At 54.3% G+C, this 25947-nt stretch overlaps 7 protein-coding genes across 7 annotated transcripts; 3 read left to right on the top strand and 4 right to left on the bottom strand.

Annotated features, from left to right (window-relative positions):
• Window positions 1-6287: 6287 nt before the first annotated feature.
• BZA05DRAFT_414508 (uncharacterized protein) lies at window positions 6288-7486 on the top strand (the record flags this gene model as incomplete). Its single annotated transcript, XM_051485259.1, has 2 exons — window positions 6288-7229; window positions 7430-7486. 2 exons carry the CDS (start codon window positions 6288-6290, stop codon window positions 7484-7486), a joined length of 999 nt encoding a protein of 332 aa, XP_051344343.1.
• A 2144-nt stretch (window positions 7487-9630) lies between these two features.
• BZA05DRAFT_432607 (opioid growth factor receptor conserved region-domain-containing protein) lies at window positions 9631-10867 on the bottom strand. The gene has a single exon (XM_051486225.1). The coding sequence runs from the start codon at window positions 10731-10733 to the stop codon at window positions 9792-9794; it is 942 nt and encodes a 313-aa protein (XP_051344342.1). The 5' UTR covers window positions 10734-10867; the 3' UTR covers window positions 9631-9791.
• An 82-nt stretch (window positions 10868-10949) lies between these two features.
• On the bottom strand, window positions 10950-13734 carry BZA05DRAFT_12219 (UDP-galactopyranose mutase). Its single transcript, XM_051478695.1, has 14 exons — window positions 13709-13734; window positions 13401-13519; window positions 13257-13326; window positions 13110-13190; window positions 12904-13039; window positions 12696-12842; window positions 12557-12624; window positions 12060-12488; window positions 11817-11994; window positions 11626-11760; window positions 11421-11530; window positions 11270-11333; window positions 11146-11196; window positions 10950-11086 (listed from the first exon to the last, which is right to left on the bottom strand). The coding sequence occupies exons 2-14, from the start codon at window positions 13412-13414 to the stop codon at window positions 11040-11042; spliced, it is 1530 nt and encodes a 509-aa protein (XP_051344341.1). The 5' UTR covers window positions 13415-13519; window positions 13709-13734; the 3' UTR covers window positions 10950-11039.
• Window positions 13735-14787: 1053 nt separating this feature from the next.
• BZA05DRAFT_470000 (uncharacterized protein) lies at window positions 14788-16202 on the top strand (the record flags this gene model as incomplete). The annotated part of the gene is made up of 5 exons (XM_051487876.1): window positions 14788-14853; window positions 15016-15291; window positions 15359-15498; window positions 15572-15688; window positions 15755-16202. The coding sequence occupies 5 exons, from the start codon at window positions 14788-14790 to the stop codon at window positions 15762-15764; spliced, it is 609 nt and encodes a 202-aa protein (XP_051344340.1). The 3' UTR covers window positions 15765-16202.
• BZA05DRAFT_432605 (TLC domain-containing protein) lies at window positions 16201-18014 on the top strand. The gene is made up of 2 exons (XM_051486224.1): window positions 16201-17058; window positions 17141-18014. Exons 1-2 carry the CDS (start codon window positions 16549-16551, stop codon window positions 17693-17695), a joined length of 1065 nt encoding a protein of 354 aa, XP_051344339.1. The 5' UTR covers window positions 16201-16548; the 3' UTR covers window positions 17696-18014.
• BZA05DRAFT_12188 (EPSP synthase-domain-containing protein) lies at window positions 17921-23277 on the bottom strand. The gene is made up of 5 exons (XM_051478691.1): window positions 23211-23277; window positions 22430-23101; window positions 22292-22382; window positions 18281-22236; window positions 17921-18227 (listed from the first exon to the last, which is right to left on the bottom strand). The coding sequence occupies exons 2-5, from the start codon at window positions 23018-23020 to the stop codon at window positions 18147-18149; spliced, it is 4719 nt and encodes a 1572-aa protein (XP_051344338.1). The 5' UTR covers window positions 23021-23101; window positions 23211-23277; the 3' UTR covers window positions 17921-18146.
• Window positions 23278-24325: 1048 nt separating this feature from the next.
• BZA05DRAFT_382297 (uncharacterized protein) lies at window positions 24326-25436 on the bottom strand. The gene has a single exon (XM_051482099.1). The coding sequence runs from the start codon at window positions 25043-25045 to the stop codon at window positions 24620-24622; it is 426 nt and encodes a 141-aa protein (XP_051344337.1). The 5' UTR covers window positions 25046-25436; the 3' UTR covers window positions 24326-24619.
• Between the last annotated feature and the right edge of the window lie 511 nt (window positions 25437-25947).

Raw genomic sequence — 25947 nt, 5'->3', positions numbered from 1 at the left:
TGTGATTTTTATCTCACAAAACCATCTTTTATCTTTTGTTTTCTTATTTTTCATTTCTGCGCAGCCAGCACTCGACATGACTAACAAGGATGTCTCCCGATCTCCATCGAATGCGTGCCCGCTTCCCAATCCGAATCCAGAGTCCAGCCAGCCAGAGTCATCGAACCAGCACGCTGGGAGCCCCTCCCACCTCCTCCCACCTCCTCCCACCTCACCTCCCACCTCACCTCCCACCTCACCTCCCACCTCACCTCCTCTCCCCCCCTCTTCCCCCACCGCAAGCAAGCGCCACACCACAATGCGACCAGAGCGCCCACCACCACCACCACCACCACCCAAAGCCCCAGCCCAGCGCCCCCGAAGCGGAATTTGGTCCCGAGCAAAGTGAACCCCTGGCGGGCAACACCAGCACGTTGTTTTTGTCTCAGCTTTTGCTTGCTTGCTATGTACGGTACTTAGTTCTTGGACCACCACCCACCACCCCCAGTCATCTCCGAATCCGGTACTTCGTGGTGTTTCAACAGTGGTCCTGGGAACGGAATGACAAATTGCTTTTTTAAAAATAATAATAATATTCGGCGGTCGGTAAGAAGTTGACTGACTGACTGCAGCCAGCGACGACAACACAACACAACAGTACGGTATGTAGAGTGCTCTACTGTAGGTATCATAATAGCAGCCTGAACGAAGTATGATATGTAGTATGCACGCCGGATCACGATCAACATGAAGGGGCATAGCAGGCAGGCAAGCGAACGCACGAGGGGAGGGGAGGGGAGGGGAGGGCACCATCGTATCGAATCCCCCCTCCCCCCCCCCCCCCCCCACCACAACAGACGGAGAACTAACCCGGAGTTTTTTAAAAACACTCGAAGCAGACCAGACAGATGTCGCCTGCCAGTGCCAACGGGCCAAGAACCAGCCGCTATGTTGTTAGTTAACACTGGACTCGGCCCGGGTGGACAGCAGCAGCAGCAGCAGGCCGCGGGTAGAGCCGGCAGATATCTATCGAGAGAAATTGGGGGGTCGCGGCTCGTCTGTAGGTACTCTACAGGGCCGGGTTGGAAGGGCAATTGCTCTACGGTACTCTACTACTCTGGGTGGTAACCACCTACCTACGCCGTTGGCCATGTGTACAATACATTATTGATATCAGAATTTTTTTGTGCTCACACTCACACTCACACTCACACTCACACTCATCAGCGATACGCAGCTGCACGAAAGCCCAACGGCGAGATTACCGAAATCGAGGACGCGGGTGGGCGGGCTGATCATGAGCCACACTCTGCTGTAGAGTAGATCAAAGGGGTGCGAATACGGTAACGAGAGCGAGAGAGAGAGATGAGAGGAGAGGGATGCTACTATACCGTGAAGAACTGCATGGCCGGAGGAACACGAAAGACGAGATAGAAATGTTTATGCTCCAAGCTGACGAACGACAATCTTGCGGCGGTCCCCGCTCGTGCCAGGCGGCCATCGATTCGGGCGAATTGATGGGCCATCCGCGCAGCAGAGAGAGGGCCAAAGATCCATGCAGAGCAGATCCGGAAGATTTGATGAGTGCATGCGGTTTCTTGGGGGAGGTCTCCGTTCTCCACTTTGCACGTGCCTACTAGGTAGAGTAGCTGCTCGTTGGCGGCAAAAGAAGTTACCTACGACGACACTGACGCGCGGGTGCCAAATGAATGAACACGGACAATCTTCGAATTGCTGATTCCGGCTGTATCTTGGGGGAGCGCAATTTGCACCACTCTGCTATTCTGCTTGTTCGCGAGCAAATCCCTTCTCGGTTTGGTTGCACACAAATCAATATCGATGCACGTCCCACCGCATCCCATCCCACCACGCATCGCGGTGGATATGTGGATGTGGGATGTGTTTGTATTATGGGCTGGCTGGCTCGCCCGCCCGCCCACGCTCGCTCGCTCTCTTCCTGAAACTTCTCGCTTCCTGCCGGACTGTGGGTTGACGGGCTCATTTCCTCTTTCGACACAAACCTTCACCCAGTACAGACGAGTTACTCCCCAATGGGTTGTGGCGTCGTGATCCTGCATCCAGATTGCCATTTCCCACGGGTTTCATGTTTAATCTAGCATGGGCAGGACAGACTAACTCTGTTGGTATGTATTTGGATTTATCTATATATTCCGGAATAATTTTTAAGCCTCGCACTTTATTTACTAGTATTCTTTCTCGATTTTGCACTTTCCGGGATATCGTGTGGCGAACGAGTCCAAAGTGCTGTTCTGCGGCGGCCGCCGACACCACCACTGTCGACAAAAGGCCCGGCCAGGCGCGTTGGCATGGGGGAGATAGCCGCGCCAATCTTCCAACCGGCCGGCAAAACACAAAACATATGTGCTGTATCACACGAACGATCCCTCCCAGCCCTACTGCCAGGGCTGGCCCTGGCGCGCAACCCGAAACCGTCGGATCGGTGGACGAGATGTATCACGAAGTCTAACATCTGGCTTCTCTGGCTGGAAACGACGCGACTGCGGGGCGATATCCAACCTAAACGCCGGTCCCGGCAGTGGCAGTGGCAGTGTCTCGCGAAGGGATCGTGCTGGTCCGGATCCTGGGTCTCGGGTTTCAGCAATTCCCACTTCGAACGTGCACGATATCTAACTTCTGGGCGTTCTCCGACACCAACCAGGGTCATCTCGACATCCACCACCACCACATCCACCACCACCACCGCCACCACCACCACCGCCAATACGGCGTCAAGTGTAGGATTCCGACGGATGGACGAAATAGTTGCTCACACTGGTTTCAACTTTCAGTCGTCGGCGCCCGGAAACTGCGAATACCCGCCGAATACCGAATGCGTCCATCACACGCACCTCCGACACCTCACCTGCGTTACAGGAGCTGGCGGCGTCCGTCGATACGATGGGGTCGGACCGAAGCTCGAGGATGCGCTGCGAGAGCTCTGCGTACTTACATCTGAAGTACCTCTGAAGTACCTCTGAAGTACCGCTCCGTAGAGTATCTACTGCCGTGGAGACTTGCGTGCACTAGTACACACGTACATACGAGCTCGAGGCAAGCCAAGTGGATCAGCCTGGGACATTCGGCCCCACATAGCCCGTCCATCCCGTCCATCCAAAGCTACAACTGGGTACATATCCCATCGCGTCAGTCGAGGGTTGCAGAGCCAATGCTGATGGCGATGCGTCCGTCGGTACCGTACTATGTACTTCAGGATCCGAAACCATGTACTGGTATGTATGGTCGCAGTCGGCGCTTATAGAGACCACACAGGTACTCTAGTACCGGGTCATCCCAAGATCTACCTACCGTTGCGTGTGCTCTTCTCCGAGTGTGTACCGTACCATACCATACCATACCGCACAGCACTCTACGTTCGAGAAGGACGGCCCCTTCGAAGCCACCAATGAGGGGATTTTGTCCCAATTGGGCGGCGGATGATTGGATAGGAAGTTTTCTGATCAACCAGTGCGCGCGCAACCAGGAAGGCAGAGTGAAAGTGAGATTCTGTCTTTGCCTGGGTCTGGGTGCACGGCGTTTGGCTACAGGGGTTGAGGCGTCCCAAATTCCGCACCCCATCCATCCATCCTTCGATACCGTACCGGGGTAAACTGTGGGCAACTGTGGCCTACTCTAGAGTAATAAGTTAGCTCCGAATCATCGAAAATGTAACCACACACGACGTCTGTAGAGTAAATCCTTTTCTTTTTTTTCCCTTTTCCTTCTTTTGTTTTCCTTTTCTTTCTTTTGCGAATTGTTGTGTTTTTCTTTCTTTTCCCGTTTTCCCATTTTCCCGCTCCCAGGCGAGAGGCAGTGAGTGGAACTCATCATGCTGCTGCTCTCTGCGCAGAGTGTTCCGATCACCGACTTGCCTTCTCGCAGGCAGCTGTGCTGGGGGATGTCGCTAGGCCAGCTCGATGCCACTCTACTCTATGTGCTCTAACTAGAGGGTAGCATGGGGAATCCATATTCGATTCCAGCCCCTCCCTCGCTCGCTCCATCCCTCCCTTCCGTTTTCTGCCACGAGCTTTCCACGCTGCAGGTCGCAGCGTGTCTGACTTGACCGAACAGTCCTTGGTGCTGGTTGCTCATTGCTCGTTGCTCTGTTGCTTGCTCGCTCGCTGCTCCGTTGCTCCGTTGCTCGTGTTTGGTTTCTGCTTCCCTAATCCCTTCCCTTCCCTTCTCTCTCCCTCCTCCAGCCCGCGACTCGCTCGCCTGCCTGCCTGCTTGCCTCCCGTCGTTCTCTTCTATTCGTTTCTTGTCACTCCCTTGGTCAGTGGTGGGCCCCTCTCTCTCGGCGCCCCCTCCTACGCTCCCCCTCCCCCACACACACTCTCTCTTCAGCCCTCCCCCGCCACTGTCGGCTTATATTCTTCTTGTGCTTCTTCTCATAATTGAGTGATCGATTGATTGATCGATTGATCGCCATTCATTGCGTGGGCTGTTAATACTGCTCCGACTCTGACTCCGACTCCGGCTTCTGCTGCTTCTGCTCGTGCTACAGCTCCAGCTCGTGCTCCAGCTCCAGCTGCCTCTGCCGCTGCCGCTGCCACTATCTGCTGTCCACTGTCCACTGTCCGCTGTCCGCTGTCCGCTGTCCGCTGTCCGCTGTCTTCTGCCTGCTGTCTGCAGCCTGTCCGTGTCTCCGCAACACCAGCAGCAGCCTCCACGCTCTCTCGACTCACAGCAAGGAGTTTCGGTTGTCCTGCGTGCCCCTAGCTGGCAGGCATTGAATGCGAAGAGTCCCGGAAGGCGGTACCATACAAGCACGTACTACAGAGTACTTGCATACACTCATTTTTGGGCCCCCGGACTTCGACCACATATCTCCACCGCCGCCGCCCCCTCCACCGCCGTCTCACTCCCCACCCACCCCCCAACCGTTGTAGATTCTACGGTCCGAACAGAGAGAAGCGAAGCTGAAAGTGTGGTCCCTCTGCCCAGTCAGCACGATCCACTTACTTATACAATACATGAACCCACAAATACTCCCACAAGCGTTTTAGCATTATTGCCTACTTATCTATTGGCGGCGCAGTATATCCTACGGATTGTCTTGCCCTTTCTTCCTTCCTTCCTTCCTTCCTTCCTTCCTTCCTTCCTTCCTTCCTTCCTTCCTTCCTTGCTTGCTTGCATTCCTTCGCCTTTGCTTCTCTGCTCCGGGCAGCAGCAGCAGCATCAGCAACAGCAGCAGCAACCAACGGTAGCAGCACCAACGGTAGCAAGCACCTTATACTCGGTCAACCCGCTGTGGATACACCTACCACATCTATCTCCTACATCCCCACGCTCCTTCAACCACAACAAAAACAGTCGTACGCAGATAGATATCCCCGACACATCCCAGAAAACTGTGGCGCGGCTTGCAGCTTTCTGTTCTTCTTGCACACCTCTCACAATTCAGACGTATTGGCTGCCTCTGAGTTACTGTTAGGCTCCCACAGAAAAATAATATACTTCGATACCTCACCTCGACTTTTTTTTTTCCGATTTTCCGATTTTCCCGATTTTCCGCGTTGGTCCTAATATCGAGGCTTCTATTGAGTGAGCGGCTCTGCAGAGCAAGCATAGCTCGTCCGTTCCGCCACCGCTGCCATAGCAAGTCGGCCATCCTTTATCTGCGGTAGAGGATTTATTTTCTTGGGCTTCTGGAGTCCTCGGTACTTGAATTTCGCCCGTTTCCCACCATCGCTGGTGTGTTGCGGCTGGATTTTGTGTTGAGCCACATCCGCGAAGCACTCCCACAACCATTACCACAACCACCACTTACCACCACCACCACCACCTTCACCACCACCGCCTCTACCCCCACCACTACCGCTACCACTACCACTGTCACCGCCAACTGCTCACTGTCACCGCCGCTACCTCATTACCCCTCCTCCCGTCCATCTCCGCCAAACCTTCACTACCGACTTTGAATCAAACATCGGCTGCAGCTGTTGTCCGCTTATACTCACCCTTCCTGTTTGTGGTCCCCATCCGTAACTTCTTTGGTTACGTTTCAGCTGTGTGCACGGCTCCTCCGAAGCGGCGGCGCGCTTTGCGCTAACCTTCTTTCCTGCCGAATTAGATATAGGTGAATCCACCGGAAGTCGATGTGCGGTCTTGCGGTCATCTGCCATCCTCATTCATTTCCTTGTCGGCCGTCCTCTTAGTTCAACACCACTCCGCGGCTTCTGCCCCGCCGCACTCCCCCCTCCCCTCCCCCCCCCCCCCCCCCCCCCATCACCACCACCCATCCGAATCTCATGACCACCCCGCATCGAGGCCTGCCTCCTCCGGCGGCCATGACGCTTCCCATTCCGACTCCGGGCTCCAGCTCGAGCTTGGGGCCGTTACCGCCGCAATGGCAGGGTTCGGAGGAGTCAGTGAGGGCATGGTTACAGACCAAGGCGGAGGAGGAGCGACGGAAAGCGGAGGAAGAGCGCACTCGCCAGGAACAGTATCGGGGAGATACGAGACGCGTTGAGCTGGAGATGCTGCGGGAATCGTTCAAGTACGGCATACCACCAACGCTCGTGCCGTTGGTGTTTTTGGGCAAGGGTGCCAGTGGGGAATGGGCGCACGAATTGGTTGCTCAGCAGATGGGAATGTCGGCGCAACATGTTGGACAACTTGCAATACAATCTTCTGCCCATCCGGCTTCTCCTGCGGGGCCCGCTCTGCGCCGAGAGACTCGGTCGATACAGCAGATGCACCAGCAATCCGTTAGCTCGCAAGGTTCAGGCCACCCGACCCCTCCACAACCACCGCCACACCCCCATCAACAGCAGCAGCTAATGGGACCGCCTGGTGGTGGGGTCCCCCCGCCGCCGCCGCCGCCACACTACTCGACGTATCAGTTGCCAAGTGCCGGAAGGCCTGGGTCGTCACAATCCCAACCTCCGATACAGCAAGCAATAACGCCTCAAGGCGCACCGCCACGCTCGAATCTCCCCAGGATCAACACAGGGCCGGGTGAGCCGAAATATATCCAGCAGATTCACCCGGTGCCAATGGGCCCACCGCCTGGGGCACCCGGACCTTCTGCACATCAGACGTCGCACCACCAGGAAGCTGCCGCTTCACAGATATCTTTCCACCATTGGGTTCCGCCGGCTACCCAATCTGGAGGTGGCGGAACGTCGTCGTCCGCCCAGGCCGCCACCGCTTCGCCACAGAGACAGCTCGACTCTCCGTTCACGCATCATCCGGCTCCTAATGCTTTGTCGGGAAGCGACTACACCAACGTGAGTTCACCAAAAAAACGGAAGATGACGACGACTCAGCCTCAGCACCCGCCACTGCCAAGCATGCAACCCTTTTCCCCACAGGCCCAATCACTGTCCTCCCCTGCGGGCGCCACACCTAAAGCCCAGCGCAGACACACTCGTAACAGGAGCGACACAAATCCACTTCCACCCTCTCGGGGATATGATCCTTATTCTAGGCCGACAACCCGGCAGCGCAGATCGGTTGGCGCGGGGGAGGCGGTGTCGATAGGTGAGGCGATCAGTCATGTCGGGCAACAATCGTCGTCGTCGTATCAACCACCCGCAACCGATAGCGGAGGATCGGCGGGTCACAGCGGTAGCGGTACACCGTCACACACGACCCCACAAGAGTCGCAGCAGCAGCATCAGCATCAACATCAGAGACAACAATCGGCACCTCCACCGCAGCATACCCAAACTCCCTCTCGGCCTTATTCGGCTGGCTCCGACTATAGGAGACAGCCCTATCAACCACCACCACCTCCACCCGATGCTGGTAGCGACCATGACCATGACCGTGACCGTGACCGCGACCGCGATCAAGAATGTGGTGATGGCGGTCGATCTTGAACCCGCATCTGAGCGCATTTACTCTGTGCCTTTGGTCGATCCACAACGCTACTCGATGAGAATACGAGTCTGTTGTCGAACTTCTGGATGATTGAATAAGCGGCGACAAAAGTTCAAACGCGCCAGCTGACCCTTGGCATGGATTTTCTTTTCTTTTTGTAACTGGAGTTTTGTTTTTGTTTCTTTCGCTTCTAGTTTCGGACTTTTATCTATCTATCATACCCTTCTACCATTGTATCACTACCACGATTATCTTCCGCGCGTGTTTTCGCTTCATATACTACCATTCGCATTACATATTTAGGGGGTTTGGGGTTCTTATTTATTTTTATTTACTTGCTTGGATATCGGTTACCTATCTCGGTTCCTAACTCTTGGGGGCATTTTTTTCTCTTCACTGCATTCTGACGGGAGGGAGCTGGGGACCGGGGCGTTTGCATACTTCCTATGATCTTTGGAGAGGAAGGGATTTTTTTCTTCCAACATGCAACCCTCGAGCAGCTGGTTTTTTTTGCCCCCTTCCGGCCTATGTTGGACGAGATGGGATGGGAAGGGAATGGAAGGGAAGGGATGTGGTGGGATGGGATGGGACGGGATGGGATATTGGATGGGGGATGCATGTCTAGGTTGAAAGATACATGCACTGGGGGCTTTCGCATCTATTACTTTTATTCTACCTGTGGACGTGCCTGCGCCGCTGCGCGGGCATGCGGGATGCTTTGTTTAGGCGGGCGGTGGGGATTCCTACGGTTTGGTGAGTTGAGTTGGTGGGGCTTGTATTTATATTTTCTTTTTTCTTCTTCTATGGTGGTGGATCTACAGTACTTTGGAGTGGAGTTGAGTGGAGGAAAGGGGGGGAGGGGGTTGTTATTGATGGATTTAAGAATCGGAATGGGAATCCGCCAGTCATAAAGGTTAGAATGGAAGGAACTGGGGGTGGGGCGGGAAGGATGGGAAGGATGAGAATGGGAATACATACAGGACAGGAGTCAAGGCAATACCACATATCAATATTAAATATGAATACCAACATCGTACCTACTACTACCATAGTTATGGCCGAGAGGGCTAGGTGCATGTCGTCAGCACCCCCCAACCCAAAAATACCAAAAATATCTTCTCGATGCAAAGACGTAGAGGACGTAGTCTCGGTATTTAGTTGGATGCGAATGTTGAGTTTATATATCAATATCATACGTGGTGGCCTACCACGGGTGAGGGATCGTCGGCCGTCCATATCGCATCTCGGCCGGAGAGAATCGTAGTCAATGGGAGGGCACGGACCATAGCTTAAGTTTTGGCTTTGGCCTGGCTTGGTTTGGATTGGCTTGGCTCGGTGCCCTGGGAAGCTGGAGCGGGATGCTGGATGCTGGAGAGGGCAAATGGATGCTGGAGCGGGAAAATGGAGCGGGAAAATAAACATCCGCTTGCATAGAGCCGTGCTGTAGTTACCGTGCTGTAGTTATCGTGCTGTGTGTACCTCCCTTTCCCGAACGCTGGTTGCGCGGCATGTGATGGCTGGAGCTTTGATGAGGGTTGTGTAGTTAACTAGCGGGGTGGCGGTGTGGGGTGGCTTATCAATAAGCTTCTTGTACATATAGGCTCAAACGGTGCGCGTGGCTCAGCGGCAGTGGTGGTGGAGGCGAGAGTGGGATGAATGTGGGATATGGAGGTAGTTAGATATCACGTGCCGTGCGAGAGGTGGTCTTGAGGGATTGGGAAAGGCTGGAGCCAAACACACTCAGTGGCTTTTGTTTATTATACAAAATCACAGGTATTTCATATGGGAAGAGGAAAGAGGAATAGTGATACAACCTCTATCGCCTATGAATAACTATCGTGTAGAGTGGAGTAGAACTAGGTACGTTAAGCAACAGTCACTATGTATAAGATACCTTCGCCTGAAGAATCTTCTGCTTCCTGGCCGTCGGAAGAGTTTGTCTTGAGCTTCTCTTCGTCTTCATCTCTTCATCGTCTGCCGCTTCGGGCTTCAGGTTTTGCCCAGGTCCTAATTTCTCCCTTGCTTTCCGTCTTTTGCGTAGGCGTCTTCTTCACGACGGCCTTTGCTTCCGCCTTCTCCTCGTCTGCTTCTTCGTCATCCGAATCCGTCTCGTCCTCATCCCCATCCTCATCCTCGTCCTTTTCTGTCCTCTCGTCCTCGCTCACAATACCCTCCCACTCCTCATCGACCTCCGTCATCTCCTCATCGGGCAGGGTCTCCGTCTCCTCCTCCTCCCGCTCCTCCCCGTCCCCCCCCTCCTCCTCACCATCACTCCCCTCCTCAGGCGCAACCCAAACCCTCCTCACCGCGGCCCTCCTCCAAAACTTATAACTCACTTCACCCGGCGCGCCCCTCTCCCCCAGCTCCACTTTCGCCCTGCGCAGGGCCATCCAGAGCACCTGCGCCTCCCAATCCAGTCCCAAGACCCTCAGTGACCTAAGCACCCTGGTAATCCTGAGATGATTATGATCTCGCGCCCTCCACCAGAATTTCGCGTTCCTCCCCCAGCGTTCCGTGCGCACGACCCCCTCCCCTTCCCCCTCCCCCTCCGAGCCAACCACGAACCCGAGGAACTCGAGCACCCGCGCGAAACTGCGGCGCAAAGCGTTGCGGAGGTCCGCCGAGGTGCGGAATGCACACACGTCCGTGAAGGTGAGGATCGGCGCGAATGGGCTGTACGCGCTGGACTCGGGTAGGGGGAAGAGCCATTGGATCCAGTCGTGGAGGAACTCGAGGTCGCGGTCCGGGAGGAGGAGGATCTGGGGAAGGGTCCGGCCTCGGTGGTCACGCCCGGTGTAAGGCGGTAAGTAGAAGCGGAGGAGTGCCGAGGTGGTGGGGGGTGCGTCGGCAGAGGAGGTGGGGGGTGGGAGGTGGCGGAGGTACGTAGGGGCGGAGGGGCGGTGGTACATCGTGAGGTTGTGGGGTTTGTGGGGAGGGGGAGGGGAATGTGGTGGTGGGGGGTTGGGATCGCGGGAATGAGAGCTGGAGCTTGGAGCTCGGTGAAGCGACAGCCTAGCTACGGGAAGGCTGGTGTATCGTGTCGTGCGACAACAACGGCGACAGAGGTATCACATGCCCAGAGTCCCGAATCAGCCTCACGCAGAAGGAAGAAGCTCCCGATGGTTGCGCTGAAGCCCGCCTGTCTATGTATAATTCTACTACCAACCCGTTTGTATCCTTCTATATGGTATTCCGTAACATCACAAACTACTCACCTACTCCAAACCAAGACCTTTCTTCCCGTCAAACAGCCTCCGTTCCACTGCTCTGTTAGCCACATCCACATCCACAATCCACAGCAAGCATGTGAAATCTACATACCATTATTACGACCGTTGACAAAGTCCGGATTATTTAGAGTCAATTCCGCAGCTGCATTGCACCCAAATGTGAGCTAGGTATGCGTTTCAAGTTCCGTTGAGGAGGGGGTGAGCACCACACGTACCTCCAAGCAAGATGTGATCAACCGCCTCGACACCGAGCATGAATGAGTGATCCTGGTTTCCGACCTTTTGGTAGGGAGGAAATTCATATCAGCAGTGAATTATTTCAATTTTCAATTTTTTGTTTAGCTCTTTTTATGGGGATAGACAAACCTCGTATTTCCAGCTTCCAAAGCGCCCGCGAGAGTAGATATCCATCTCCTGCAACTTCGGCAACACCTGTTTCAGCACGCCGTCGCGTTCCAGCGTGGGGATCGGGTAGCCTGTGTCACTGTCAATCACCCGCTCCCCTTCTTCTTCTTCTTCCCTGCATAAAACGACGAGGGAGGGAGGGAGGGAGGAAGGCGATATCACAGACCGTGGTCGAAGCGTCTGTGATACGTCGAAACGATCTCGTCCGAGGGACACAGGAGTGAAGTGTTGACGCAGCCTTGGATTGTGTCTGCGAGGAGCGTTGCGATTTGGATCGGCTTCAGAGAGGTCTCGGTGATTTCTGGGTTTGGTTGGTTTTAGTGACGGGGGCGGTGGAAGGGGATGGAACAGACGAACCTATCATGAGCGACCAGTAGGGGCCGCCCTTCGCTTCTGCTGCTGCAGGCCCAGGCTTGCTGCCATCTGCCTTCTGGATTGTTGGTAGCTCTACATCCGAAGAAGGTTGGTTGTGTGGGGAGTAGTTGCTAAAGATGGTGGCCCTATAGAACGGACAGTCGTCCTCAGGGAAGTAGAGCTATGTGCACGTAACCGTTAAAACAAAAGTGGATATCCGAAGTGAGCGTAATACAACCTACTTACCCAGCATTTATCGCCGATATTCTGCGGTCTGGCGCCTCGGATTCCGAGTCCCACTACATGTGTAGTGGAGTAGTAGAGCTGGTTGGTGAGGCCCACCAACTGGCAGTCTCCCATCTTCTGTGTGAGTTGGTCGACAGCCATGGTGCTGATGAGCCTCCCGTAGCGGATCTTCTTGCCATCCCTGGTGATCACGACCTTTGAATCGGCGTTCACGGCCTGAACCTCGCCGCGCAGCTTCCCAAGAACCAGCTTCTCCTGTGGGAGCGTTCCAGCGACGGCAGTCCAGATGCCCCCTGTGCCCCCGCGCGCGGGAAAGCGGAACGTCGCATTGGGCCCCCAGTTGCCCGCCGCCTTCCCGAGAATAACGTTTCTGGTGACGGTTTTGAGATCGGGTGCGGCTACGCGCTCGCCGAGCCATGAACATTGCATCTACAAGCGCGGCTGTCAGCCGATATGCACCGGGGCTTGCGTAACGTCCCTCGCTCTGTCCCTCCTACCATTGTCGTATGTACTCCCCAAACCTTGAAGTTGTACGGCCGCATGAAGAGATCCGCAATACCAGTGCCTATCAACAGCCCGTCAGGATTCACCCCCCACACACCCCACACAGCTCGGGGGCCCGCTGTTGTTACCCACCCATCATTCTGATAATCCACTCATCGAAATTCCTTGGCTTCGTGTTCGCGACCTTTGCCTCGAGGGCAGCATCGATCATGCCATGCATACATCTTACCTGCTCGTCCTTCGGGAGCATACCGATGTTGTTTTGGAACGGATAAGGAACTGGTATCCTATTCAGTAAAACATTGCCATCACGGATCTTATGCAAGGAGCCCGCGCAAACCCCAAGTATGCTTGCAGCGCACATAGGATATGCGCTGGTGCGTGTACCAGTCCGTCTTGTGCGGTAGGGCTTCGTCGAGACAGTCGTCGAAATATTTGTAGTGAGAGAAGATGACGTGGCCGCCGACGTCGTAGAGCTGAGTAGACCGGTCGTCCATCAGCTTGGGGGATTTCCAACAAGAAATCATCTGTGGTAGGTAAACGAACAAATCCCTCCGGCGTAACATCTGTTGATGCCAGTCCGCCGGGACTATCGTTTGCTTCGAGAAGCATCCATGAAGCTTTGTTCTGTGTCGGGACAGGAGGCCCCATTAGCTGATTTTGCCACCGACTTCAACAATTGAGCAGACTTGCAAGCTGATGCAAACGTTTTGCGGCACCGAGGCCGGTTGGACCAGCTCCAATTATCAGAACATCAACATAACTGTATTTGAAACTCAAAATCAACAATTAGTTATGGCTCCGAATAGACAGGGGGGTGGATACTTAAAAACTCACGTTTCTGTTCCCATGGTATCGTCGGAAGCTTCTGGTGGAAGTCTGGAAAGGTGGATATAACTGAGCGAGAAGAAGCAACCACGTATTTATCTCCAACGTGGCTTAGAACTTTCCTTGCACTTCGAATTCAGTTACCGAATGGGCGATCTCCTCAGTGCCTGTCTGGCCTAGGTACCTGGGAAGATAGGGGACTCTATTCTAGCACTCTGCACTTCACTGCACTACGGTTCCGGTAACCAACGTGAATTGTAGATAGCTGTCGAGGGTTTTGTAGCAGGTGGTCCGATTATCTCTCTGCACTTACCTACCTTGTAGTTCTCTCACACTGGAGGAAAGTCCAGGGTGCACGTGTAGTATTAGAGCGTGCTGCGCAAACCACGTTCCTGACGATCACCCTAAACGCCACACGTAGAGTAGAGTGCTTTCCGACGCGACGGCCCTAACCCTGGATCAAGCATTCCGGGAATGCAGAAATTACGGGAGGACATTTGGTGGCCCGTTGGGGGTCCGTATCGTTCGGAAGGAAAAAAGTCCTGGCCCGTTAAGGTCCGTGCCGTTCGGAAGAAACTAAGTCCTGACCCGTTGGGGTCCGTACTTATCGTTCGGAAGAAACAAAGTCCTAGCCCGTTAGGTTCGGAAGGAACAAAGTCCTGGCCCGAGCGCAACTCTTGTTCGTAGGTTGGATGCCGTGCCCCATCCGTACTCACCACGCCCAGTACGTCGACCAAGATGGTGAAATGGATACAGTATCCCACGGAGTACACAACTACTCTACATACGGTGCACCCGCAGTATCGAGCCCGCCGCTTCTCTCTGCCTTGTATTCGTACGATCGTCGAAAAGAGTCGCTCTCGGCATAGTTACAAGACCGACGCCGTCAGCTATGGGTCGTGCAGACATGTCAAGCAATGCTGAGTGATCATCTTGGTGACACTGGCCTTCAATCGTGCAGCCGATCAAATTGCACGTGGACTGGGTGCAGCCTGTCCTCGTGATCGCCTGGAGTAGACGTGAGGATATTGCACGTTAGGGAGAAGGAAACGGTTGAGAGGTTCGTGACTCAAGCACGACCGTGGCGGTGTTCTTTTTCTTTTTCGGTCAGTTGCGATCGAGTAATGCCTTTGTCCATACCGCAGTGATCAAGTCAGTACTTTTACCTATGCTACCAACGTACATACCGGTACTCGATAGTTAGGTGGTTGAGCGCCATCCGGAGACTTGGTGGAGTCTTTCCGGGTACACGGTTGAGATTAGCTGGCTAGCTGTCAATCTGCCAATCTGTCTTCTCTCCCGGTGTCGGATCCGGGACCGTCCAAAGTGATATCAACTTGAACCAGCTGCGACGGCTCGATATTAACAAAGAAAAAAGGCTAGTGCACCGTACAACATGCGGGGGATCTACAGCCGAGACCGCTTCCCCACAACCAGATCCCACCTCCCATTATTGCTTCATGTCTCCCTTTAGCCCCGACAGCAACCACGAAGCATCGCAGATTCCCCGAGCCCTCCACCAACCACCTCCGCCATCACGAGAATGGTATGCCCCTAATCCTTTCAGCGAGCGGTCGCCTCCGCGCTGCTCGATTTTGGCTGACAAAATACCGCGTTATCACAGACGCAGATCGACCAGACCACCGGTCTTCCGGAAAATTGGATCGTCAAGTTCAGCAAATCGAAGAGCCTCCCCTACTACTTCAACGTCAACACCTCCCAGTCGCAATGGGAGCCTCCGCGCGAGACGAATCAGGACATTCTCAAGCGGTACATGGCCGACAACTTCTCCACGTGCGGACCTTTGACGCCATCAGACGGTAAGCAGCAGGGCAAGATTCGATGTGCTCATCTACTGGTGAAGCATAATGAGAGTCGCAGACCAAGCTCCTGGAAAGAGGTGAGACACCCCAACGGGCAGACAGACGCGATGCAGGAATCAATTGACGTCCCCCCCTTCTTCCCAGGCGGAGATCGTGAGAACCAAGGAGGAAGCAAAGACCATGATCCTTGAGTTCGAGGCGCGTATCAGGGCCGGTGAGCTGAGTCTTGCCGACTTGGCTGCTAGCGAGAGCGACTGCAGCAGTGCTAGAATGAGGGGCGATCTGTATGCCATCCGTTCCATCTCCTTGCCAAACGACTGCGGGCGTGTACTGATAGTTTTTTTTTGGTTGCGACAGCGGCTTCTTCGCGAAGGGAGAGATGCAGAAGGAGTTCGAAGACGCTGCGTTCGCTCTACAGCCGGGTGAGATGAGCCATCTCGTGGAGACCGCTTCCGGCATCCACTTGATCGAGCGGTAGGTCTTCCGGTGGCGCAGAATCGACAGACAGAGGTGGTTTCCCTTTTGCTAACTGCGGTGAAGTCTGGAATAGCTACGCCTACGATATATGTGCGGGTGCGGATCTACTAAATGTGCGGGCGCGATTTACGTGCGGGGTGCGATATACTTGTCGCCCATCGTCAACTGAACCATTCTTTCCGACCACTGCGCGAATGTACCCGAGTTTTAGCATCACTGCACCGGATGGGCTTGTATCAAATGCTGTGGGTGGTGAACGGGTCCTTGGTGCGAGCGTTTTTGTTTAATTTGTAATACCTGCCTACACACCTACCGAGAGAACCGTCACGAAGACAGAACAACCTCATCCAGTCGTCACATCGCTGGTTCGTGTTCTAAGCTCTGTCTGTCAAGCGGTGTTTGCCCACATGTCCATGTGGTTTGCTCTCAATGACCATGACCAGTACTGTCGTCAATATAAAGATGATACGAGTGCTGTTCCATGACCAGACACTGATCCCAACTCTCATCCTAAGCGAATATGCAAGCGTCAGCAAAGCGTCCCAACAAAAATCGGCGTCCCCATATGACCCGCCCGAACACCCGCTGCCCTGCGAGTCATCAAACCCACCGATCCACCCCCAACTCCTTGAATCACAGCCTCTTGAGCGAAGGTCCGCGTGGCATCTTGGGCTTGCTCTCGTACAGCTGGCAGTCTCTCCGATTAGACCAATAAAGAAACCGAGGTCCCTTTCAGTTCCTCTCCAATCACACACGCCCGCTGCCCGGCCTTATTTAACTCCGACCTTCCTTCAAAACCGACCACCGACGCAACACATCGACCACCACTAGAGATTCCGTCGCCATCGCTGCCCACAATGGATTTCTTCGCTCAACCGTGTCCGCCGATACTCGCACCCATCCGCGCCTACGCCGAGGTCTTTGCCGAGCAGACGTCGCTCCCATCGCTGCCCCAGCACACGCACCAGGTGCTCGGCGCCTTCGCCGTCTACCACTTGATCTACCAAGTGATCTCTCCGATCCTCTCCCGCCTGATTCTCCCCAGCCATTACAACAAGTTCCCGCGGCGAACACAGGTGAACTGGGACGTCCATGTCGTGTCCTTCATACAGAGCGCGTTCATCTGCGCACTCGCGTTATGGGGGATGCTCACCGACGGCGATCGCCAAGTTGCTGCTGCGGCGGTCGGTGACGAGGGTGCGCTTTACAGAGTCTTTGGGTACACCGTCACCGGCGCTGCGGTTCAGGCCTACGCGACGGGATACTTCCTCTGGGATCTGATGATCAGTGTGTACTATGTCGACATCATGGGGTGGGGATTCGTTGCGCACGCCGTTTCGGCTCTGGTGGTCTATGCTCTTGGATTTGTTTGTCTCCCCCCTCTTCCCCCTCCCCCCTCCTCCCACTCCCGTCCGTATATTCCTCCCTGCTAACGGAGAACCCCCACAGCGCCCATTCGTCAACTACTATGCACCGATCTTCATCCTCTTCGAGCTCTCGAGCCCATTCCTCAACATCCACTGGTTCTGCGACAAGCTGAACCTGACGGGCTCCATCTACCAACTCGTCAACGGCTTCTTCCTGCTGGGCACCTTCTTCTGCTGCCGCATTCTCTGGGGCACCTATAACTCGGTGCTGGTTTTCCGCGACATCTTCTACGTGTACGCGCACCCGGCGGTGGCCTCGCCCGAGGCTCTCATCGCCGCCGAGGCGCTCAGCGGCGAGAAGATGGTTGCGCACCCGTTCGCCGGCATGCAAGTGCCGCTGTGGCTGGCCATCGTCTACCTCGGCTCGAACCTCACGCTGAACGGGCTGAACTACTACTGGTTCTCGCGGATGATCGTCACGGTCACCGCCCGATTCACGCAGCCGAAGAAGGTCAAGACTAACGCCGATGTCGACGAGAAGTTGCGCGTCGAGGGATCCAACGTCGATCTTGCTACGCCCGCCGAGATTGCGGGCGAGAATGCGAGGAGGAGGATCAAGATGAAGGCTGGGCAATAGATAAACTCTTACTCTAGCTACTGGGGCGTCTTGGAGTTTGGTCCGGAAGGGAAGGAACAGTGGCCTATGTCATTGAAACGGGGTTCTTTTTTTGTTTCTGGTGTTTTGCTTGTCCGTATCGTAGGTTCACTGGTCGCTCGGGGGTGGGGGTTAGATATCGGAGGCACTCTGTTATGTACCTTTTGTAGATTTGGTATTTACGTTCGCGATTCCGTGTTTCTGCTGCCTGTTCTCCGGATTCTTGTATGACATGATGCGGTGCGATTTTGCCGAGTGACGGCTGCGAAGTAGGGCTATACATACATGATTTATTGATGTATCACGAGTTAGTGATCACGAGTCTTCGGATGAAGGTGACCAACATCGGAGAAAAACCGCCCAAACCATTTATTTTTGCCCACATTTTGACTACCACGAAAAAGTTTCCGAAAGCAAAGCAAACCCAAACCCTCTACACTCCCAACACCGCATTCCTAGCCTGAGGATAATCCGGCACGATGCCACCGGTGAAAACCTCAAACTGTCTCACTCCCTAAAATCACAGTTAGCATCAAGCAATCTGAGCGAAGAAAAATAAATCCATACCTGTCCAGTAAGAGCCTCAAGCCCAGGAACCGTCTTCCAACCCAGCTCCTCAGCGAGCTGCATCAACGGGGTATAGCGCGGCTTGTACGCCAACTCAGCCATGACCCTGTCGCCTCTCGTCTCCTCCTCGCCCTTCTTGAGCATCTCTTTCAGGATGCCTACCAGCGCCTCGGGGACTGGGCTATCGCCAGGAATGGTGCCGACGGCAGTGACAGGTCGCTGCTTGATCTTCTTCGCCTGCTCGACCGAAGTGACGGCGATGATGTTGTAGTCCTTGGGGAAGGACTCGATGATGGGTGTGATCTTGTCGGGGGAGCGGTTCACCACGTAGATGGTTGAGTAGCGCATGGCGTGGAGCGCGTAGATGGCTGCGCGAGACGTTCCGCCGGCACCGATAACAAGGGCGTTGCCGGGCTCGTCGAGATCTTTGACGCCGCCGCGGTAGAGAGAGGTTTGAATACCGGACCAGTCAAAGTTGTAGCCAACCAACTTCCTGCCGCCGTCGGCAGTGGGGAAGGGCACAATAGTGTTGACGGCACCGATTAGCTGCGCTTCGGGTGAGATCTCGTCGAGGAGGGGCATCACGGCGATCTTGTGGGGAATCGTGACGGATGCACCACCAAAGTCAGGGCTGCTAAGGATCTGCTTGGTGGCTTCAACATCTTCCGACTCAAACAGCTCATACTGGTGGGGAAATCCCATGGCCTGGAATAAGGTGTTGTGGAGAGCCGGCGACCGCGAGTGCTGGATGGGCGTGCCGAAGAGGTAGAACTTTCTTGGCTGAAGTAAACCGAGAAGGGTCAGAGCCTGATGGATTTCGACCATGCTAAGCTGTCCAGGCGCCGCCTTGAAGGGAAGTGCAGGGTGGGTGACAGGAGTCAGGAACGTGTTGAGGACTCTGCTCAGTTTGCCAATCTCTCCCATGTTCATTGCAATGAAAGGAGTTTCACGGGTGGTAGCCCATTCCCGGAACTTCTCGAGATCGTAGTTGTCCTGCATGGTCTTGGCCTGTCCAACGAGCTTGATCACATCACCATGTGCCAGGGCCTTGTTGAAGGAATGGATCCAAGATCCGTTGTTCCAACGCAAGTTTCCAGGGAAATCGTGGTGCGAAGCTACAATCTTGCTGTTGGCCTTCATGGAGGTCACCTTCTCCAACACATGTGCCGGCCATGTCATCTCGAGGTCGACATATTCCAAACCCATACGGATGGCAGTGATGTAGAGCTCCAAGGCTTCATCAACTGCGTCGTCGGGGAACAGACCACCCTGACTCCTCGTGCGGATAGTGAAGAGCAGCGGGAGTTGGGTTTGGCTTCGAATCAGCGCAAGCTGCTGACCGACGAAGTCGATGGAGGGAGCGCCGTCGGGGTTTCCAGGATCCCTCAGAAGGTCTACACGGACCTCTACAACATCGGATCCGATGGTAACGGCCTTGATTCTATCGATTGCCTCCGAAACATCCGGGAAAGACAGGCAGATGAAGAACGACCTCGATTTGGCAAGAATCTTCTCGTGGTAGTCGGCCATGCCGATCACAGTGGCCAGAAATCGTGCGAAATCGGCTTGAGCGATATCCACGTTCTCGGCCGAGACCACAGGGCTGAAGTATTGGTAGTTGCTGCACTCGGTGTACCAGGGCTTCCGACGGAGCCAGACGCCGAGCATGTCCTCGACGTACGCCGGACGGGTCTTATCGATGTTCAAGAACTCCATCACCTTGTCGATGTCGCGGTAAACGTGAATAACGATACCACCCGCAGCAACGTGATTCTTCAGAATTTCACGGGCTTGCGGCGTCTCGACGATACCACCACCGCAAGCAAAGATGTGATCATTCGGCATCTCAGTAACCACCTTCTGGAGGATTTCCACCTCAATCTTTCGGAAACCCTCCCAACCATCTTCCCGTACGATCGAGGGAATCGGACGCCCCTGCTCCATCTCCATAAGGGTGTCCAGATCGATAAGCGGACGCTTCAATATTCTGGCAGCACGAATTCCCATGGTGGTTTTCCCTGCACCCCTCATGCCGATGATGATGATAGAGCGCTTGTTCGCCGTGGGGACTTGAGATTTCTTGTTCTCTGGCTTCGAAAGTTCGATACCACTGAGAGAGACGTCGAACTTCTGGGCGAGGACGTCCCACCAACCAGGCCAGGTCTTCTCAACACACTTCCTCTCGAGAAGCACGACAGGCTCGGGAGCGATCAACGCGAGCACGGAGAAGCTCATGGCGACACGGTGGTCATCGTAACAGTGGACACCCGCCTCAGGGCTCCCAAGAGTGGTGTAGTCCTTGCCTTCAATCCAGATACCGTCCTCGAGTTCTCCGGCAGTGACTCCAAACTTCGAAAGCTCGTGGACCATGGCCGCGATACGGTTGCATTCTTTCACACGTTGGTTGGCAATACCGGTGATATTAGTCTTGCCCGGACCGTTGGCGACAGCGGCAAGCACGGAAGCCGTCAGGAAAGCATCGGTCATGGGCTCCATGTCGACATGCGGGATAGGCTTCAGCTGACCCTTTGGAGGTCCAGTGACGGTTGTAGAGTAGTCTGACTGCATTACCGTGCAGCCCATTGGCCTCAAAACATCAACCGCAAAGCGGGCGTCACCCTGGAGAGATTTTTTTCCAATGTTCGGGATGGTGCAAGTGGTTCCAGTGATAGCTGCAACAGCCAAGGGGTAGGTGGCGGAGCTGGCATCACTCTCGATAACATATTCCGCAGGACACTTGTAGGCTTGCTGGGGAATGTGGTAGGTGTGCTCCTCAGTCTCGGATTTGACAACATTAACACCGAAAGAAGCCATCATCGTGATTGTCATGTCGACGTACAGCTGAGAAATTGGCTTGCCGCCAACCAGAGTCAAGGTGACAGGCTCGCGCGCGTATGGTGCAGCCAACAAGATTGAGGAGACGTATTGCGAGGAGATGGTGGCAGCGAGCTCAATTCTTCCACCCGCAAGACCTCCGGTCGAAGGGACACGAAGAGGGAGTCCCTTGTGTCCTTCCACATACTCGATCTCACTTCCGTTGGAGCGTAGAGCTTCAACAAGAGGGGCGATGGGCCTCTGCTTCATACGGGCATTCCCGGTAAGTATAACCGAGTCGTGCTTGTCGGACGGCGAGATGAGCGTGGCAACTGTGGTCAAGAACCGAGCAGCGGTTCCCGCATTTCCCAAGTAAATCTCGTTCCCACAGGCGGTGAGTTTTCCACCATTGCCGTTTACAACAAGCACGTCTCCATCCTCTTCCCAAGAGTAGGTAATTCCTCCGAGCTGCTCCAGAGCCGTGAGCATGTGCTCGGTGTCATCGGAGTGCAAGAGATTCGTGATGCGACATGTGCCGTGACCAAGAGCTGCGAGAACCAGAGCGCGGTTCGAGATGGACTTGGATCCCGGGGGTGTAATCGACAGTTCCTTGGCAGCCTGCTTCTGCGAGTTGACGACGACACTTGGCGACAGAATGACTCTGATGGCGTCGTCATGTACGACTGAAGCCTTCTTCTCATGGGTCCGCCCGATTCCGGACAGGAGGACTATCTTCTTCTTACGGCCGTCATTCTTTTTGTCAACACCCATGATCGACAGCATTCTGTCGACATCGCAGTGCTTGCCGCCGGTGAGCTTCTTGACGCGTTTGTCGTCGAGTGAAGTGGGGAGTCCGTAGCTGGTGAGGCATTTGGACAGACGTGCGACTGCTCCGGGCTTCAGAACACCCAAGTGGCGGGCCAACTCAGCCTCTCGGACCATTCCGATCGATACACACTCTCCATGGAGCATCTGGGGGAACAAGATTGCCTCAATGGCGTGTCCGATCGAATGACCAAAATTCAATAGATTGCGAAGACCACCCTCCCGCTCGTCGGCGGAAACAACGTGAGCCTTGACGCGAACTGAGCCGAGAACGACACTCTTGAAGACCTCCTGCACCTTGTCGATGCGCTTGTGCTCTGTCATCTATTAGCAATTGTACCGGCCGTCCCACGGAACCACTTATTGGCTCACCTCCTGTGCCATTGCCCTTCACGGTCTCCAGAATCAATCCAGCGTTCTTCTCTAATCTAGAAAATTCCTCTTCATCCCAGATGGCCGCGGTCTTATGGGTTAGCAGCTAACGGTTCGTCGCGACAGGCCATAGCTCACCTTGATGACCTCCGCCATTCCGTTGATGAACTCTCTCTCCGGCAGAGTCTCCAAGAACCGCAGGTCGATGTACACACGCTCTGGCTGCCAGAAAGCACCAATAAGGTTTTTTCCGAGCGGACAATCGATAGCGGTCTTGCCGCCGATGCTCGAGTCCACCATGGCCAGCAGGGTCGTCGGGACCTGGACGAACTTGACACCGCGCATAAAGGTCGCCGCCACATAGCCGATCATGTCACCGATGACACCACCTCCGAGCGCAATCACGATCGTATCCCGCGTGCATCCTTGCGAGAGCATCCAGTCCTCAATCTCCGCTTTTGTTGTCCGCGATTTGGCATACTCGCCGGGAGCGACCATAAACTTCAGCAGCCGCGCCTCGGAGCTTGTCCTCGTCAATTCCGCGTTGAAGGCATCTTCGAAGCGGGGGACATGTAGTGGTGCGATATTGGTATCGGTAATGAGGACGTAGGTGGACGACGGGATGTTTTGCAAGAGATCGGCCGCAATCGTCTTGTTCAGATCGTAGCCAACCTGGATGGTGTCCTTGCCTAAAATCTGAACTACAGAAACACTCGAATCGGTCGCCATAGTGATGACGACGTCGGTATTTAGAAAACCGAGTTGTGACAGAAGTGGGGGTTTGGGAGAGGTATGTAGCGATGGTAGTGGCTTAGATGAGGAGTTGCGAGTTAGCGAGCGAACTTTTAATGGCCGCCGCGGGATAGGCAAAGAGGGGTGGTAAAAAAAAACCAATGGTCAGGTTCACAGGGTCACATACTCTCGAGTTCTCGCACGGAGTCACACAAACACACGGCCGAACAAACGGGTGGGTTTCGAAGCTGAAGCACACGACTGGCTCAGGCGACGACGATAGTGGTGGGTGAGTGTGTTTGCCGGAGAACAGAGCGATGAGGCGAGCTTTGATGGCGATGGTCCAACTTTGCACACTTCTTTGGGTTGGGGCTGAAAACGTGGGGAAGTTGAGGTGGGGCAATTACCGGGTTGGGGTTAGCTCGTATTCTGCAGAGCAGATCCTCCTCGTTGCAATGTAGTTAGATTTCGAATGAGGTTGGGGCTTGATTGTATACTGAAAACTCAAGTCATCGAGTGGACGAATGAGGTCAGAGCTTCGGACAGACATCCAAAGTCGGTATTCCCAATCCAGATACCTGGGTAAGAGGTATGTAGCTCTACATACGGGCGGGAACTGATAAGCTTCGACCGACATGTCGAATCACTCGGACGAGCGCCTTATCCGGACCTGACTGCGGCCGGACACGCTAGGCTCCACGCAGACAACGCCGAATAAACTGCGACCGGATATATGCTTCAATGGTGCACCTGAAGGGATGGAACAGCCGTTCGGATAGTGATTCTTGGGCTGGGGGTCTGTCAGCCCGTCTTACCTACACACGTCATACATACCGTCTGAAACCACACTGATCATTTGTGGCAGTGCAACCGAGTGATCTTGAGTGTAACCATCTCCGAATGATGGTTGAGGTAGCAGCGATCGACATCCGTTGTGACCTCGGGGGGCTAGGAGATAGTTGGTTGTGTCAGGCTCTCTGGCCTTGGTTCCAAGAGTCGGTTTGAACGGCGCTCCTGTCGCATCCCGCCGCGAGTGCTACCTTGAGGCTTGGGTGTCTGCCAGGTCCCGGCGGAATTCCTATCTTCACATAGATGATGGAAGCATAGAGGGAGGGAGGGCAACGTGGAATCCTTCACCAGCGAATCGACACTTTCTGTATCCTCAACAGACGCCAATGGCAACCGCAGCCAGCTAAGTCCAACCCGACACCGGCGCACGGGAGGCCTCCAGGTCGAATGACCATTTCGAGCCCCCACCTACCCCGAGCGACGACAGACGGACCTGGAGAACAGTGAAGCATTGCCAATCTGAAATATTCATTAAAGGATATTACTGAAGTACACCCAAAAGAACGCCTAAAAGTACATCTATCGACCGTTATTCTATCGTTGAAACGTCTAACTAGTAATACAGAACTCGTGAAAAGATAATCCCCAAACACCCGCCAAAGAAACAACAACAAGACATAATTAATCGTACACATATTCATACAAGCAGATCCGAAAACACACTCTAGTAATCGTACAGATCTAAACACCCTCCCAAAACCAAATCGTAGAAATCGTGATCATGAAGACATAAAGAAGCCATAGGCTTTAAAAACGCAGGTACATCCTCTCGGGCTTTCGCACACCGACCATAGCCGTGGGGCTAAGCTTGGTAGTGGAGCTATCGCTGCTCGCGTACGGGTATCGAGCGTGCTTCTCGAATTGTTGACGCAATGCGACAGCCCGTCTCCGTGTCCGGATACACCAGTAGACTCTGACACCGACGATCGCAGAAACGATGACACCGCAGATGGTGCCGACAATGATGAAGATAAGTGACCATTGGTCGTGGGTCAATGATTCGGAGCCGCCGCTACCGCCGCCGCCACCGCCGCTGGCTGTAAAGGATCCGCCGCCGCGAGCACCACCGCCTCCGCCACCAGCGCCCTTGCGTTTGATGAGATGGGCGCTGGTAAGTTGAGTACTGGTGAGGAGGAGGAAGTAGAGGGTGAGTATGGTGGTAGAAGCAGACATCGGTATGTAGAGTAGAGTGATGGATGTATGGACGGATGTATGTAGTAATGGACCGATGTGATGATGATGGTAGTTGTATGGTGATGTCGTATGGGAGTATTGTACCAGTATGATGGCCAACTTCGTCGACAGGGACGACTGAACACGATCTTATATCCATATGACTATCCAAACTGAAAGCGACTGGTTTGCCTGATGACCGAACTGCGCACGGCTGGACGGTGCTGTGCGTACGATCTGGGGTCAAATGAGTAAATTAATAGTCATGCTACTCAAAAGTTAGAGGCTCCTGATCAACTTTTGAAATGTGCCTGTGGCGCTGTCGGCGTGAATGCCTTTCGAACAAGCAATATTTGGTGAGTGCATTGCGAGAGGATCGCTTAAAACGCGGCTATGCAATGTCTAAGCATGGGCTGAGCGCAAAGGTGCGACCAGCCCTGTTCCTACGAACACTGCTAGAAACCTTAGCACTTCTCACGTTCCAACCGGGTATCCTTTACCCTTATTATGTAGATATTGTACAAGTTCAACTGCGAGCTGCGCGAGTTTTGCGCAGCCGTAGGTAGTTGCGCATGGCATTGCTTTCTCGCCGGAGTCATCCAGTACACACAATCTTAGGAAAGGACCGAAAAGAGAGCTCCGAAGCCATTCCACCTTAATAATCAAGGCAGGTACTCATGAAGAATTTAAGGCCTTGAGTGCTTTGAAATTGGGTTGAACGTATAGGTAGGTACCTGGATAGTTTGTCAGTGGTCGTACATAGGCAGTATCTATCGATTGATCGTGAGCTCAAACCATGTATTCGGGTGGCTAATCTGTAATCTACTACCTGGGTATCTGGATTACAAGGCGAACCCAATCAATACTTACCCCTCTATATATCATCATCACGGTCCACAGTC

The sequence above is a fragment of the Tricharina praecox genome (genome assembly GCF_024521635.1).
Source record: "Tricharina praecox strain CBS 144465 chromosome Unknown BZA05scaffold_1, whole genome shotgun sequence".
NCBI classification, from domain to species: Eukaryota; Fungi; Ascomycota; class Pezizomycetes; order Pezizales; family Pyronemataceae; genus Tricharina; species Tricharina praecox.
Note: the sequence above shows the minus strand (reverse complement) of the source record. Positions and strands in the feature narration are given on the sequence as shown.

Bases quoted from the DNA above. Each gene is read 5' to 3' on its own strand.
- BZA05DRAFT_432607 (XM_051486225.1), bottom strand. From the start codon at position 10,733: ATGTACCACCGCCCCTCCGCCCCTACGTACCTCCGCCACCTCCCACCC.
- BZA05DRAFT_12219 (XM_051478695.1), bottom strand. The intron at 11,761-11,816 runs GTTCGTCTGTTC...AACCAAACCCAG, and splicing joins CTACTGGTCGCTCATGATAG to AAATCACCGAGACCTCTCTG. The intron at 11,197-11,269 runs GTACGTGTGGTG...GGTGCAATGCAG, and splicing joins TGATCACATCTTGCTTGGAG to CTGCGGAATTGACTCTAAAT.
- BZA05DRAFT_432605 (XM_051486224.1), top strand. From the start codon at position 16,549: ATGGATTTCTTCGCTCAACCGTGTCCGCCGATACTCGCACCCATCCGC. The intron at 17,059-17,140 runs GTTTGTCTCCCC...GAACCCCCACAG, and splicing joins TGGTCTATGCTCTTGGATTT to CGCCCATTCGTCAACTACTA.
- BZA05DRAFT_12188 (XM_051478691.1), bottom strand. From the start codon at position 23,020: ATGGCGACCGATTCGAGTGTTTCTGTAGTTCAGATTTTAGGCAAGGAC. The intron at 22,383-22,429 runs GTGAGCTATGGC...CTAACCCATAAG, and splicing joins GAATGGCGGAGGTCATCAAG to ACCGCGGCCATCTGGGATGA. The intron at 18,228-18,280 runs GTATGGATTTAT...CTGTGATTTTAG, and splicing joins TTGAGGCTCTTACTGGACAG to GGAGTGAGACAGTTTGAGGT.
- BZA05DRAFT_382297 (XM_051482099.1), bottom strand. From the start codon at position 25,045: ATGTCTGCTTCTACCACCATACTCACCCTCTACTTCCTCCTCCTCACC.